Source organism: Elgaria multicarinata, chromosome 9 (assembly GCF_023053635.1).
Source record: "Elgaria multicarinata webbii isolate HBS135686 ecotype San Diego chromosome 9, rElgMul1.1.pri, whole genome shotgun sequence".
Taxonomy (NCBI): domain Eukaryota; kingdom Metazoa; phylum Chordata; class Lepidosauria; order Squamata; family Anguidae; genus Elgaria; species Elgaria multicarinata.
In genome coordinates, this window is record NC_086179.1 from 6,108,390 (window position 1) to 6,124,802 (window position 16,413).

Consider the following 16,413-nt stretch of genomic DNA (forward strand, 5'->3'; position numbering starts at 1 on the left):
GCTCTCCGGCGAAGTTTCGTTCTTTCGGCAACACGTGAGGGCGGCAGCGGAGGAGAAAAACTTTCCACGCCGCCTCTGTCACTTGAGGGGCAGGGCTGTTGCCAGGGGTAACCACCTCTCCACCAATAGGAGCGCAGCGTGCCGGGACGGGAGGCGGGGCGCGGGGCGCGGCGGGCCAATGGCAGCGCGGCGCGGGGCGGGGCTTCAATCGGCTCGGGCACCTTGTCCCACTCTTGCGGCTCTGCGGCCTAGTCAGCTTGACCGGCCCTAAGGCGCCATGGGCGGCGGAAGCAGCGCTCCCCGGAGGGTCACCTTCGAGGCCGACGAGAACGACAACATCACCGTGGTCAAGGGCGTCCGGGTGAGGACGCGCGGGGGGGGGAGCGCTCACTGGGAGCCCCTCGGGGCGAGCTTCCTTCGGGGGGAAGAAGCCAGCCTGACTGGAGGGGGAGTGGGGGGCTATGGGGCGGCACCTGCCCAGGCCCCGACCCTTGTCATGCTGCCCATGAGGGGATGGAGGAGCAGCAGGACCCACCACTGCCTACTGGGGGTGGGGTGGAGGGTTCGCTGGCGGGCCCTTTCTTAGTCTGTGGCCCTTAGGTTGACTGGTGGGAGAGTCCAGGAATTGGAGGCATGCCGGTTCATGGTTAACCTGCGGAATTGGCTGCTGCAGGAATTGGAGGCATGCCGGTTCATGGTTAACCTGCGGAATTGGCTGCTGCAGGAATTGGAGGCATGCCGGTTCATGGTTAACCTGCGGAATTGGCTGCTGCAGGAATTGGAGGCATGCCGGTTCATGGTTAACCTGCGGAATTGGCTGCTGCAGGAATTGGAGGCATGCCGGTTCATGGTTAACCTGCGGAATTGGCTGCTGCAGGAATTGGAGGCATGCCGGTTCATGGTTAACCTGCGGAATTGGCTGCTGCAGGAATTGGAGGCATGCCGGTTCGTGGTTAACCTGCGGAATTGGCTGCTGCAGGAATTGGAGGCAGGCCGGTTCATGGTTAACCTGCGGAATTGGCTGCTGCAGGAATTGGAGGCATGCCGGTTCATGGTTAACCTGCGGAATTGGCTGCTGCAGGAATTGGAGGTAGGTTGGCCGCATGGTTAATCTGCGGAATTGGCTGCTGCAGGAATTGGAGGCAGGCTGGTTCATGGTTAATGTGCGGAATTGGCTGCTGCAGGAATTGGAGGTAGGTTGGCCGCATGGTTAACCTGTGGAATTGGCTGCTGCAGGAATTGGAGGCATACTGGTTCATGGTTAACCTGCGGAATTGGCTGCTGCAGGAATTGGAGGCAGGCTGGTTCATGTGGCAGCAGCCAGCCGCTCACATGAGTTTGAAAGGAGTTTATACAGTTTCACAGCTGTCGAGTCCATCAATGGCTGTGAGTCATGCTGGTTAGATAGAAGGACCATGCTGCACCCATGTCTTGTTTGTCGGTCCCTGGTCATTATTATTATTATTTATTTATTTATATAGCACCATCAATGTACATGGTGCTGTACAGATTACACAGTAAATAGCAAGACCCTGCCGCATAGGCTTACAATCTAATAAAGTTGTAGTAAACAATAAGGAGGGAAAGAGAATGCAAACAGGCACAGGGAAGTGTAAACAGGCACCGGGTAGGGTGAAGCTGACAGTATAGGGTCAGAACAAACTCAATGTTTAAAAGATATAGGGAAAAGAAAAGTTTTTAGCTGAGTTTTAAAAGCTGTGATTGAGTTTGTAGTTCTCAAGTGTTCTGGAAGAGCGTTCCAGGCGTAAGGGGTAGCAGAAGAAAAAGGACGAAGCCGAGTAAGGGAAGTAGAGGCCCTTGGGCAGGCGAGAAACATGGCATCAGAGGAGCGGAGAGCACGAGCGGGGCAATAGTGTGAGATGAGAGAGGAGAGATAGGCAGGAGCTAGACCGTGAAAAGCTTTGAAGGTCAACAGGAGAAGTTTATATTGGATTCTGGAGTGAATTGGAAGCCAATGAAGAGATTTCAGAAGTGGAGTGACATGGTCGACAGCTCGTTGGCCACTGTGTGAACAGAGTGCTGGACTAGATGGACCCTTGGTCTGATCCAGTATGGCTCTTATGTTCGGAGGCAGTATGCCACTGAATATTAGATGCTGGGGAGTGCTGCTGCCCTCATGTCCTGTTCATGGGCTTTTCATTGGGACATCTGACCGGCTCCTGTATGAAACAGTAGGCTGCACTGGATGGTTCATTACTTTGCTCCACCAAATCTCTTCTTACTGTCTCCTCAGAGGGAGAGGGGCACAGGCACCGTTTGCTCATGTGCTCAGATTCCAGAGAGGGTATCTGCGTAGCAGTTGCAAGGAGCAGCTGTCTTAGCCTCTTCAACTGCCTTCTCACTCTGGGCAGCAGTAGTAGAAACTATGACTTCTCAGGAAGCTGCCTCTCTGTGGACATGCCAAGAAGTTGGCCCGCCAGTCGGAGGGAGAGAGTAAGTGGAGGAGGTGCCTCCCTCTGTCTCTACTCCTCACTTGCTAGCTTCTCCGGCTGGGGTAGGGTTACGTTTGGGTGCACCCAACCTAACCGCTGCACTAGAGCAGGGGAGAAGCCTAGTGAAAGTGGCCGCTGCAACAAGGAGTTGCTGTATCTTCTAGTGCCAAGTCTGCTTTTCCTTGGTAGCACAGTGACTGGGACTGAGCTCCACACACTATCCAGAGACTACCTAACCACTGTGCTGGCTGGAGTGAGAGCGAGCGAGAGCGAGCGCTCAGCCAGTACAGTGAGTAAGCGGAGGAGGTGGCTTCTGTTCCTGCAGCTGCCTCTCTCTTCGTGTGCTCCACAGCGTTCTTCGTTTGCACAACATGGCAGTCAGGATGAGTCTGTTGGACCCAGGGCCAACTGCTGCACCAGGAAGCGAGATCAGACGCGAGCAAGCAGGGGAAAGCTACACTGGCTGCCTCTGCACATGCTCTCTTTCCCTCTCGTTGGCACAGCAGGAAGATGCAGCAAATGCTTGTAGGTGGCACTTGGAGCTGCTACACCCCCCAGAGAGAGAGAGAGAGGGGGGGGGGGAGCTGAATTCAGACGACACACTAATCAACGGTTGTTTCCCATTCTGTTCCTATTACACCCCCCTATTGATTATCGTGTCATCTGAAGTTCTGAACTCAGCCAGAGAGAACAAGAGAACAGGCAGGTGAGTGAGTAAAGGGTCCCCCTTCCTCCCTGCAGCTTAATGTGAAAGTGTTAGCAACTGATAAGTTGATTTCCACGCTGCGGAGAGTTTCATTTGCTGTTTTCATTGGTTCGGGCTGTTTTTAATTCCACCAGAACAAGCCACACCCAATATCTGCTGGTCAGCCTATGACTCAGTGGGTATTTCAAGTTTCTGCAGTCTGAAGTGCAGTGCCTGTATACCTCCTCACCATACTGCCTTATTACTGTGAATGGGGGCCGTTATGTGTGTCTGCTCCTACTTCTCAGATCTGTGTTTATTTATATTCATAATTTTCATCCGCCTCCCTTGTTTCTACCCTGTAGTTTCTGGTTTTCTATATTCCCCTTTGTCTTTTAACCCTGCCCTGTGTGCTTTAATTACAGGGTAGGCAACTCTCATTACTTAAATATTTTTAAAAGTATGATCCATCAATGTCTCAGCAGGGGGAAATTACCCCTTGCTTGCCACTGGGATGTTTGTGGGAGTGGGAAAGGATTATCAGGGGTTTGGCCTAGTCTGTGGTCCTATTGAATACAGTGCAGCTTATGGTTCCTGCGGTCGTGAAGCACAGATCTCCTAAAGTGTGTAAACAAGGTTTAAAGTTTCTAGCTTTTATTGTGTGGCTGTGGAGGACGACAGAACAAATCACGAGTTCATGAATTACATGTAATGGAGCACTCCCTCTCAACATGTCTGTGATCTTATGCATATATATAAGAACATAAGAAGTGCCCGGATGCTGGATCAGACCAAGGGTCCATCTAGTCCAGCACTCTCTCTTCACAGTGGCCAACCAGCCATCGGCCAGGGATGAACAAGCAGGACATGGTGCAACAGCACCCTCCCACCCATGTTCCCCAGCAACTGGTGCACACAGGCTTATTGCCTCAAATACTGGAGATAGCACACAACCATCCGGGCTAGTAGCCATGGATAGCCTTTGCCTCCAGGAATTGATCCAACCCCCATTTGAAGCCATCCAGATTGGTGGCCATCACTACTTCTTGTGGCAGTGAGTTCCATAATTTAACCATGAGCTGTGTGAAGAAGGCCTTCCTTTTATTTGTCCTGAATCTCCCACCCATCAGCTTCATGGGATGAGCCCATTGGGTTCTAGTATTTTGAGAGAGGGAGAAAAATGTCTCCCGGTCCACATTCTCCATACCATGCATAATTTTGTACACCTCTATCATGTCTCCCCTTAGTCTCCTTTTTTCCAAGCTAAACGATCCCAGTTAATGTTACCTTCGTATCTTAGAAGTAAGTTCTCTTTAACACAGTCTTCTGAGTAAACATGCACAGATTGTGCTGTAAAACTGCAATCTTATGCACACATATTTGGGAGTTCAGTACCCTTGAAGTCTTAAATATTTGAACCCTTTATCTTCTAAACACAGTGAGACTTATTTTGGGGTCATCTTCCAGAGGTTTTGTGCAATGCTGCTTTCAACAAGGCCCCTATGAGTGCAGTGAGGCTTCCTTCTGAGCAAACATGCATTGCGTTGAGGTGCTCTGGGTTTGAGGCTTGGCATCTTCTTCAAGGCTAGGGAGTAACGTGTAAAGATTACTGCAGTAGTTGTAGAGTCGTATTCTTGTGAACAGAATAACAGTTTTTGCAAACTTCCAAATGATGGAACTCTCTCCTCAGAGCTCCACCAAAGCTTGAATATCATTTACACTCTGCAACCATTTTTTTTTAGATGGCTTTCAGGGGCTGAGATTGAACTGGAACAAGGTTGGGGATTTAGCATTTAGCCCAGGCTGCCAATGAAGATGACGTTGACATCTAGAACTGATTTTTTTTACATAGGTCTGTGCAAGTTGACATTCCTGCACCCCACCTTCCGTACTTAGAATCATAGAATAGCAGAGTTGGAAGGGGTCTACAAGGCCATCGGGTCCAACCCCCTGCTCAATGCAGGAATCCACCCTAAAGCATCCCTGACAGATGGTTGTCCACTTGCCTCTTGAATGCCTCCAGTGTGGGAGAGCCCACCACCTCCCTAGGTAACTGGTTCCATTGTCGTACTGCTGTAACAGTCAGGAAGTTTTTCCTGATGTCCAGCCGGAATCTGGCTTCCTTTAACTTGAGCCCGTTATTCCGTGTCCTGCACTCTGGGAGGATCGAGAAGAGATCCTGGCCCTCCTCTGTGTGACAACCTTTTAAGTATTTGAAGAGTGCTATCCTGTCTCCCCTCCATCTTCTCTTCTCCAGGCTAAACAGGCCCAGTTATTTCAGTCTCTCTTCATAGGGCTTTGTTTCCAGACCCCTGATCATCCTGGCTGCCCTCCTCTGAACACGCTCCAGCTTGTCTGCATCCTTGAATTGTGGAGCCCAAAACTGGACGCAATACTCTAGATGAGGCCTAACCAGGGCCTTGACTATGGTGGCAGCTCAGATGATCCACCCTCTTAACTAAACCAGTGAAACCTCCTCTTCTGTTTTGTCATGGTCTTCATGTACTCAGCCTACCAAACTCTTCTCTATAACTCCCAGCTTCCATCTCTTTTCTCCTTTCTCTGTTCTTCACCCACAACCCTCTATACTTAACAGCTTTGAACAGCTACTTTTCCCGTGAACCGCCCAGAGAGCTTCGGCTATTGGGCGATATAAAAATGTGATTAATAAATAAATAAGTTGAATAAGCTCTTTTCTTCCTATGCATAACTTTGGACAACTTCCTTGCACAGTAGGGGTAGCAAGTCTTTTCAATGTTGCATCTTTGAACAGTTACATACCACTATAGTGTTCATGGTAAATAATTTGCTTAGGGTGCATAGTGCGCTTGAAGTGCCAAACTCGCCATCCACGAAGTCTAGATAGCTTTAAAAGTGTAAAGCCCTATACAGCCCGGGTCCAGGTTATCTGAAAGACTGTATTCTCCCCTATGAGCCTGCCTGTGCTCTGAGATCTTCTGGGGAGGCCTTTCTCTCAGTCCCACCAACATCCCAGGCACACCTGGTGGGTACGTGGGACAGGGCCTTCTCGGTGGCTGCTCCAAGGCTCTGGAACTCCCTTCCCAGGGAGGCTAGGCTGGCTCTCTCTGTGCTACACTTTCGGAGGCAGGCAAAAACTATTGGAACTACTCTGGACCTGAGTTAATGTATTAGATCCCCCCTCTAATCCATTACTGTTTTTAGTTTTTTTAAACATGTTTTTAATTTTACTGCAGGTTTAATTCTATTTTAACTTCTGTAAATTTATATTTATATGTTTTAATTGTACATGTTTTAATCTTGTAAACCGCCTTGAGTCTCAGTACTGGGAAAAAGGTGGGATATTAATAATAATAATAAGCACCTTGAAAGCACTGATGAACAGCAGATGTCTGTTAAATACCTTGATAATCTGAAGTGTCCCTTGTGGCTTGGTATTTGCAGGGTTTTATTTATTTCAAAGCATTATTAGACTTTTTTCAGAAGGCTCCAATAGACCCTTAAAAATCTGAGTTGTAAGCTAAAGATGGATGCTTACTCTTATTTATTTATTTATTTATTTATTTATTACACTTATATTCCGCCCCCATAGCCAGGGCTCTCTGGGCGGTTTACAGAAATTCTAAAAAATTAAGATTAAAAACGAGTATACAAAATTTAAAATTCTAAAACACAGAACGTACACACATAAAGCATTAAAAGCCATTAAAAACTAAACATGTGGGTGATTAAGATGTGCCACCATATCCCTGGGCAAAGAAGAAAGTCTTAACCTGGCGCTGGAAAGATAGCAGCGTTGGCGCCAGGTGAGCCTCGTCAGGGAGATCGTTCCATAGTCTGGGGGCCACCACCGAAAAGGCCCTGTCCCTCATTGCCACACTCCGAGCCTCTCTCAGAGTAGGCACCCGGAGGAAGACCTTAGATGTTGAATGTAGTGACCGGGTATATTCACATCGGGAGAGGCGTTCCATCAGGTATTGTGGTCCCAAGCCGTGTAAGGCTTTATAGGTCAAAACCAGCACCTTGAATTGGGCTCTGAAACATACAGGCAGCCAGTGCAAGCGAACCAGAGCAGGCGTTATATGGTTGAACCTTCTGGTTCCCGAAATCAATTTGACCACTGCATTTTGCATGAGCTGCAGCTTCCAAACCATCTTCAAAGGCAGCCCTATGTAGAGTGCATTGCAGTGATCTAACTTGGAGGTTACCAGAGCATGGACAACTGAAGCCAGGTTATCGCTGTCCAGATAGGGATATATTACTCTTATATGAAGCTGCCTGTCCCAGGTGCCCCAGTGCTTGAGTCGACAAAATATTTTATGTAGCGGCATTTGGACAAACTTCCCAGGCATATTCATTTGGCCCTTATGCTATTATCTTTTAGATGCTAATTTAAAACTTTTGGTCTGCCCAAGCTGTTGTAGACATCGTAGGGGAGTAAAAAATAAGCCAAAGGCAAGGGCGGAACCAAGGAATCTTCTGCAATAATATTATTAGTAAAAGGTTTATTAAAGTGCCAGGTGCCGACGCGTTTCGAACACGGTTGCGTTCTTCCTCAGGGCTTTATCTAAAAAACAGAAATCTTTTGTATCATAATATTTACAATTGGAGGCATTTTCCTTACAGGATTTCCCTTCTTTTCGTGCTTGTTGTAGACATCGGACTGGTGTCAGTTTTAATGTTGTCCATTTGTTTTCTATTGGCCCCTGGACCAGCTTTTACTACTTAGGCTTTATTGTAATGAATTGTAAGTTAATTATTTGTTGCGACCTCCTTGGAAGCCTGTCTGATGAAAAGGCAGGATATGCATTATTATTTTTTTTTAAAAAAATAAGATCGTGGCTGCCTTTATGGACCTATGTGTACATTTGAAGTACCTGATCGTACAAATCCTGGCCCAGCCATCTAATGCCCATCTTGCAGTGTTCCCACCTGTTGCACCATCCACATTTTACCTTGTCCAGTATCTTCCTTCATCTTCCGTCTTGACTCCTTCCTCCCCTTTCTCAAAGACACTTATAAAGGGCCTCTTAGTGTCATGGTTGCGGTTTCTGTAGCTTACCTAAAAGCTCTTACCAGCAGCACTTCAAAGGTAAAATAAAAGGCAAATGATGAAACGGTGAGATGTTGGGGTGGCACCCAAGGAAGAGTCTGTTCCTCTTGCGTCTTCGATTTCCTGACGCACCTCTTGGCCCCTGCTTCCTGCTGCCACCTGTTCTTTGATTCCCCCCCTTCTTCTTTGTTCCTTCACCTGTAAACATGTGCTTTTGTGTCCCTGTGGCACTGCCCAGCTTTTTCTGAAACACAGGTAGCAAAAAACGCGCAGAGTTGACAATGAACGGTATCTGGATGTCTGTTGTTGCAGCACACTAATTTACCAGACAGACAGGAATATTTGGTGGTGTGCTAGCATTGTGAATTAACATTACCTCTGCCTTGAGGATTTAATATTTACAAATACAAGCTATTAATGTCTATGAACCTGGTAACTATTCATCGCAATGGAGCTTCAGTTCTTTTGCTTTAATTCCTGCTAGCGCTTACACCACAATCACACTTAGTTGGAAAGAAATGTCATTGATTTAATGGGTATTTATTTACGCAGCTATGTTTAGGGTTGCAGCTTCTAAGCTGTGTCTACAAAAGCATGCAATACCTGCTAATCTTTTTTTAAAAAAAGTAGGGATAGTGAAGATTCATGGAATATTTTGGACTGGGTCTAATAATGGGCCTATTTAGATGACACTTCAGGCTCTGTAGTTAGCGAAACTGTGGTTCTCTGGGGTTAGCACTAACCACAAGCTGCCCTGTTGCACACAACACTTTAAGCCATGGTTAGAGCCACTAACTCTGCTGCACGTGGTCTGACTGTGGTTAGTGAGTGAGCCGGGTTCAGCAAAACGCATCGCACAAGACCTTAAACCCTGCTGCTTAACCAAGAGCCTTAACCAGCAGGATTTAAGGTGTCTTCTGAACTGGCCCAACGCCTTTCCAAGCTGCTGCTGAGGGTGTGATTGTTACTCATCATTAACACATTGCAAGTTTTACCTGCTCGATGCTTACAGTGGCTGAGTTCGGACGACACTCTAATCAATTGGGGTGGTGGTGTTAACAGGAACAGAATGGGAAACAACCATTGATTAGCGTGTCGTCCGAACTCAGCCAGTGTGTTACAAGACTTTGAGCCCTACAAGAATGTCTTTTGGCTAACGTTCTTTTGGTGCTCAAGCTAAAGTAAAAACTAACCCTGTGGATGGAGCTATAACAAGAAGCAGTGTGAGAAATAAATTCTGCGATAGGCCAGTTTATAAATTCTCGGTATTTCTTCTGTTTCAATATCTCCTCAGCTGTCTGAGAATGTTATAGAGCGTATGAAGGATCCGTCTTCACCTGGTGGGAGGTCTCAGCAGAAATCGGGATCTGGTGGCCATGGCTCAATTGGAGGAACTTCAGGTATGTCCGTCCTTCCTTTGCTAAAAAATAAAAATCTCAATGTAACCCTGAAATTATTTTAGTAGGACCTTATGAATGCAATTTGATGCATGTTTAGACAGAAAAAAAGTCCTACAACTCCCAGAATTCCCCAGCCGGCATGCTGGGAGTTGTACAACTCTTTTTTTCAGTCTAAACATGCGTGGGATTGTGCCCTAAGTGATTATGCAGAGCTACTCCTGCTTGCTTTCTGTTGACTTTCGGCAGGGATGGGGTGAGTTTTCCTAAATTTGTTTTTAAAGATGCTTTGTTTTTAAACTTCCAGGTGAGTTTTTTTTTCTTTATTTTGCAATTGCTTACGAACAAGGTTTCCTGTTTTACTTTTCCTCAACACATGCTCTGAAGATCTGACTTTCCTTCACGGACAGATTTGTGTCTGCTTAACTCTGACACAGCCTTTCATCTGCTTAGAAACTACTCTGTAGAGTGTGTATCCCGACATTAGGATGCATAGGCATGTCTGTAGTATGAACAGTGAGGTACTGTGGAAGTACCCTTCCTGTTTTCTTATCAGGTTGAGAATTTTCTTGCCAAGGTTAAAAAATAATAATGGTATTGCTATTTTGCAGCAGAAGCTGGCTGGCTGTGCAAAGAACTGGTTGGCTTGCTACTATCGTTTCATAAAGCTGTCTTCCCTGCCCTCAATCTCCGGAGCGGTTTTATATCTTTATAAAAATTGTGTGTGTGTGTTTTACCAAATAATGGGTAAATGTGTGATTAATTGAAAAAAAATGAGAGGCAGTGTGGTGTAGTGGCTAGAGCGTTGGACTGGGAGTTGGGAGATCTGGGTTGTAAACCCCACTCGTCCATGGAAACCCACTGGGTGACTTTGGGCCAATCACAGACTCTCAGCCCAACCTACCTCACAGGGTTGTTGTGGTGAGGATAACATGGAGAGGAGGAGGATTATGAGTGCTGCATTAAGTTCCTTAAGAAGGAAAAAAGGTGGTATATAAACGAAATAAATAAAAAAATGCAATACTTTAAAAAATAAAAAAAGAAATGTGGAAAGTTCACCTGAGCCATAGATGGATGGAAAAGGCAGATGAGAAAATCCGTCTTGGGTTCACTGGTGGGTACATCACCTCTTTCACAGTGAAACTGGGTGCAAGCCGTGCACTAAAGAAAACAGCAAAGAGCCCTATTTTTAAGGTATGTTCATGGAATCCTTAGATAGACAGTTGCAGGTAGACATTTATCAAGTAACTTGAAATTGTCTTTTTTTTTAAGAGCTCCTGAGGAGTAATAGTCTTTGCCACGTGATAGTGCTTGCCAATGTATGATAGATGTATTGACCTCAAGCAAGGGGGGGGGGGAAATAAGTTACAAGTCTAATAAAAATCTGGAGTTTCCTTCTTGCAAACATCTTCTCCCAGTTATTCACTCAACTTTAAACATAATGAAGTAACAAGTGCAAAATCTTTAAAGTATAACTGTCATTCTTTTTCTAGGGCTGTTGTGATGACAAGTAATTGGATCGGACAAGTTTGAGTGTTTTCTAAATGTGTGTGTTAGAAGCAGAGCTTAGTCATAGACAAATATAATGGCTTAATTTATTTTTAAGTGTTACTGGATTCCTGAAAAGTTAATGCACTATTTAAATAGGAAGGCACAGAAAAGGGTGCTGTAAAGGAAACATCTCTTTTTGTTGGCTGAAGTCTTCTTTATTATGTGGTCATGGACTTAGTTTTCAGATTCTCTGTAGTGTTTTTTTTTTCCTTGAGGGATGTTGCCTCTTTCATTTCTCTGTAGTGGCATCAAGAGCTTTCTTTGGCTCAGTGCAGACAACATGTTAGTCAACGCAGTGTGAAAACTCCATTCAACAATTCAGGTTTTAGTGAGTACTAACTCCACCGTTGTGTGACTGTGGGTTACCGTGGAGTTGAGTAAAATCCATTGCAACATTTGATTGACGGTTCCTCTGCTCTCTCGCCTCCCCTGGTTCTTCCGATGGTATCCCATCAGCCATTGTTGTGAAAAACCAATCCCGGTGGCTCTCCTAGAGCAGCACTCGCTTAATTTGCTGCTCTTGCCCGGGAACTCTGTAGCCAGTGGGAAAAGTCAACTCAACACAAGGGAAAACTCCATGAAGCCCTCCACACAACATGCAACACAACGGTTGTGCAGGAACTCTCCTCTGCACAGCATGGACATTCTGTGTGGTAGTTCCTAACTTACAGCTAGGTATAAGTAGCAGGCTGTCTGATTTTTTATATTCTGCCAGCATATAGTAGGAAGTCTGGGTTTAAACTCAGGTCTCCCAACTCTGATGATCACATTGGCTGTCTTAGTTGCACCCAGCATAAATTCTCCCAGTCTGTGGTTGCTGTTCCAGGTGTTTATAACAGGGGTAGGTAGAAAGTAGATCTCCAGATGTTTGGGGCCAGCTCCCAGCATTCCCAACTGTTGGCCATGGTGGCAGGGGCTTCTGGGAGAAGTCCAAAACATTGGGAGATCTACCTTTTGCTTATTCCTGGTTTCGAGACTGAAGATTGGGGTATACCTGCCATCTGCTATGCATTTTATTTATTTGCTTACAGGATATACGACTCTATATGTAAAAAGATTCTTGAGCGGTGAACAATAAAAAAAGAAAGTAACTAAAATTCAGAATTAAAGTATTTAAAATTAGATTACACCAATGAAGACGCGGCTGGTCAATCAGGGAAGCATTGTTTAAATAAAAATATCTTCAGCAGGCACCGAAAACAAAACAATGTTGGTGCCTGCCTGACATCAGCAGACAGGAAATTACACAGAGAAGGAGCCAGTACATATAAAGCTCTAATGGCTGGGTTCATACAACATGCAACCCACCCAGTGTAGTCTAAAACAGCGCTTCCCCCCAGGATTGTTAGTGTGTTGTCTGACTGCAGAGCGTTTTCCACAGGATTGCTTGTTAACCCTGCAGTGTGGCTTGTTAACCACCCTGATCAACCCAATAATAAGCCAAGGACTCTCAAGCTGGCTTGTTGGAGAAAATAAACCACACTGCGTGATTAACAAGCCACCTTGCAGAAAACGCACTCTGTTCAGACATCAGGATAAGCCATGGTGCGTCAGCATGTTGTGTGAAACCCAGCCACTGAGTAGATTCCAAATAGACTGCAGGTCCATGTGGAGCCAATGTATGACCAGCCATGCAGGTATATTTCCTGCAGTGTACCTGCTCTGTGTTTTTAGCACCTTGGTTTCCGGATGGCATAGGTGTGCCTGTAGATGACTGGTCCTGCCTGTGGAGAGGGAGGTGGCCTGTCTCTTGTGGTTCTGTGATCTTTGGTTCTCCACTGATGCTTCTGGAGGGTTGTTGTTGTTGTTGTTGTTGTTGTTATTTATTATTTATTTATTTATATAGCACCATCAATGTACATGGTGCTGTACAGAGTAAAAGAATAAAACAGCAACACCCTGCTACATAGGCTTACATTCTAATAAAATCATAATAAAACAATACAAAAGGGAAGAGAATGCACCAAATAGGCACAGGGGGCACTAAAACTAACAGTGTGAAAGTAAGAACAGAGTCAAGTTCTACTCAGATGAAGAATTCTGGAAAACTTGCATGCTCTTTTGTGACCTTTGAGTCGGGCAAATAAAGGTATTGACCCAATATGATTAATGTGCCTCAAATGGCCTGATTTTGAGACTCTACCTTCCTCTTCAGGTTGTGCATCTTCCCCCACCCCCACCCAATCACCTCTCAAAAGGGGTGGGGGAAAATGACTCTTAAGCCACATGATACTCTCCCCCCCCCCCCCGACAGTCTCCTTCATTTCCCTCTGGTGCACCTTTTCCCCGGAGACAGGTGCAACCATGTCTGTAGGAGGCGTCTTCAGGAGCCCACTACTAAATAAACTCCTCCTGGGAAGATATCCTTGGTTACATGGTTCATGTAAGATAGTTTTACAGAAAATGGCAAGGATACAGTGGGAGTTGACTTCTTAACTAAAAGAACATACTTGGAAGACCAGACAGTGCAGTTGTAACTCTGGGACACAACAGGCAAGGAGAGGTTCTGAAACTTGATCCCATTACGTTCAAGACTCCACAGTAGCTGTGGTGGTCTACGACGTCACAAATCTCAACTCCTTCCTGCCACTCCAGGCTCAAGGGTAGGTGCTGCAATCTTCTGAGATGAGTTCTAGCAAAAGTGAAATGTATTTTGTAGGTTTTTTTTGTTTTGCAAAATGCTTAAGAATTACAGCAGTGGCGATAAAAACATATTAGAAATGATAACAGCAGCTGTTTCAGACGCCTAATATAGAAGATGCAATGGAAGTGCCACACTACAGTTACATGTCACATTTTAATTATTTTTTGAGATCAAAGATTCTATGTAATCATTTCAGTAATGATTCAGGTTCTAACTTAATGGTCCAGAAGAGCATAACACATAAATGTATGAACATGTTCAGTATCTGTTTGCTGCTGTCACACTGTGATATGGAGTTGAGTCATTTTGATGTGAAAGTCTTATTAGTTTTTGTATTTCTTGACTGAGCAGATGAGGCAAAGGGACACGGATACCATCGAGAGAGATAAGTTTAATTTTGCTTGCAGCCACTTGCATTTGCATACGATGGGGTCCAGCTTTTATAAACTGTGCAAAGTTTTCCTTACAATTGTGCATGTAAATTGAGCAATACCGCACCCCAGATGGCTCAATGGATTCTTCACTGGTGTGATCACACATGATCACCACATTACACCAGTCCTTTTCCAGTTTCATTGGCTGCCAGTCCAGGTCCGGGCCCGATTCAAAGTGCTGATTTTAACATTCAAAACCCTAAATGGCTTGGGGCCAGTTTATCTGAGGGAACACCTCCTCTGATATGTACCTGCCCGGACCCTAAGGTCATTGTGACGCCGCCACCTCACACACAAGGCTTTGACGCGCACACCTCCCTCAGGTTAAGCACCACCACTTAAATACCTGAGGGAGGGGTAAAAAGAAAAGTATAACCTTTCCCTTATAGCAGAGGGAAAAGGTAAGAAGATTTGGAAAAGGCTTTTCTGTGAATATAACAGGCTGAAGGTTTAATGTAATGTGTTTATTTATGAACTAATAGAGCAGGAGACACAGAAAAACTGACACATGGTTTTTATGGTAGCAAAATAAAGGAAATGTTTATTGTAGTTTACAGTTCTTAGTTCCTTTGAATTATATTCCAGTCCTGCCAATTCTTAATAATGCTGGTAGTAACCAATTTAATAATAACAATCCTTAGTCCCTAGGATCTAATTTTCACTCGCTCCTCACCCAACTCCTGACAAGAAGAAATCACTCAGCTAAACACATCTACCCTCCAAACCCCATCACCAACCGAACCCCTCAAACCACTCAGCTCCCCCATATATATAGACTCCTCCCCCTTTCTACAGCATCACCAGCCACACCCACTCAGTCCAACATTCCGCACTCTGGACATACTCATCCAGACATACCTAAGGGAATAGAAATGTGGGTAACGCCACAGTCATCCTCAGGGGTCCTGCTCCGTGAGCCCCTGCCAAAGGAAGTGAGGCAGGCGGCTACCAGGAGGAGGGCCTTCTCTGCTGTGGCACGCCGGCTGTGGAATAAACTCCATAAAGAGGTTCGCCTGGCACCTACACTACACTCTTTTAGACGCCAGGTGAAGACCTTTTTATTTTCTCAGCGTTTTAACAGTCTAGTAACTTAATTTCAACTTCGCTGTTTTAAAACTGTATTAATTTCTGCATTGCTGCTTGTTTTTATCCTGCTTGTGTTTTTAGATTGTATTTTATATTATGCTTTTATACTGGTTGTTTTATATTTTGAATGGTTTTTGTGGTTTTAATTTTTGTAAATCGCCCCGAGAGCTTCGGCTATTGGGCGGTATAAAAATGCAATAAATAAATAAATAAACAAACAAAAACAGATCAAGGCAGATAGATATCGGTTATTTGGAAAAGTCTAAAAAGTTCTATTTTTTTTAAAGAATAGAATGAAAAAAGCAAAGCCACAGTAATGGAGTTTTTTTACCTGCTGATGTAAGACTAGATGGCAAAATTAAACAGGGCTGGCATTTAGGTGCTTTGAGTGACCTGGAGATTTGATTCCAGTTAAGGCCATGATTGCAGCTTTGCTAAAGTAAGCTCACTGGTGTTTCATACCGCTTCACTTTTGCTGTGATAGAATCAGGTGGAATGGATTCCAGTTGGATAAGGTCTTTGTGTGAGAAACGTAGCTTTCTTTGGCTGTACGCGGAAGCCCCCCAAAACCAGCCCGAAAAGAGGAAGCGTGAACCACACTGGAACAGAAAACGCTGTGCAAAGTTACACTTAAAAACAATCAGAAGGAAGGCGACCCTTAAAAACATATTGGGCGTACCTGATGAAGTAACGTAAAAATTGCATAAAATAAAATGGTATCAAAATGTCATTTGTGAAAACTCATAAGAGAAGAATGAAGGATCACAGAAGCAATCTAAAACGGCAATCTATTCATTCAGAATATGATTTTTAAATGAAATGATGTTTAACCAGAATGTCAACTGTGCAATAAAGAAACAATCTAGTAACAGAAAATATCATTTGCTTGTGATTGATTACTCTCCAGGCGAAGTATTTACTTTTTAGCCCAATACTGCTATTATGTTGGCTTACTTGTTTAAACGCAACGTCTTTGATTCTTAGCTTTCCTCCGGTGCCTGAGAGCACTGCTAACACAAAAGCCTAAGAACCCTGCTGGATCAGACCAAAGGTCCATCTTGTCCAGCGTTCTTTTCACAAAGTAGCCGACCAGCTGCCTACGGGAAACCCACTTGTACAACATGCTACAGC

General features: G+C 45.0%; 1 protein-coding gene across 2 annotated transcripts in view; it reads left to right on the forward strand.

Moving 5' to 3' along the window:
• Positions 1 to 218: 218 nt before the first annotated feature.
• CHCHD3 (coiled-coil-helix-coiled-coil-helix domain containing 3) overlaps positions 219 to 16,413 on the forward strand; it is a 322,595-nt gene continuing 306,400 nt past the window's right edge. For both annotated transcript variants that reach the window (XM_063134644.1, XM_063134645.1), the window contains exons 1-2: positions 219 to 361; positions 9,465 to 9,570. In XM_063134644.1, coding sequence (XP_062990714.1) covers positions 278 to 361; positions 9,465 to 9,570 — 190 coding nt within the window. In that variant the 5' untranslated portion in view covers positions 219 to 277. The remainder of the gene's footprint in view (positions 362 to 9,464; positions 9,571 to 16,413) is intronic.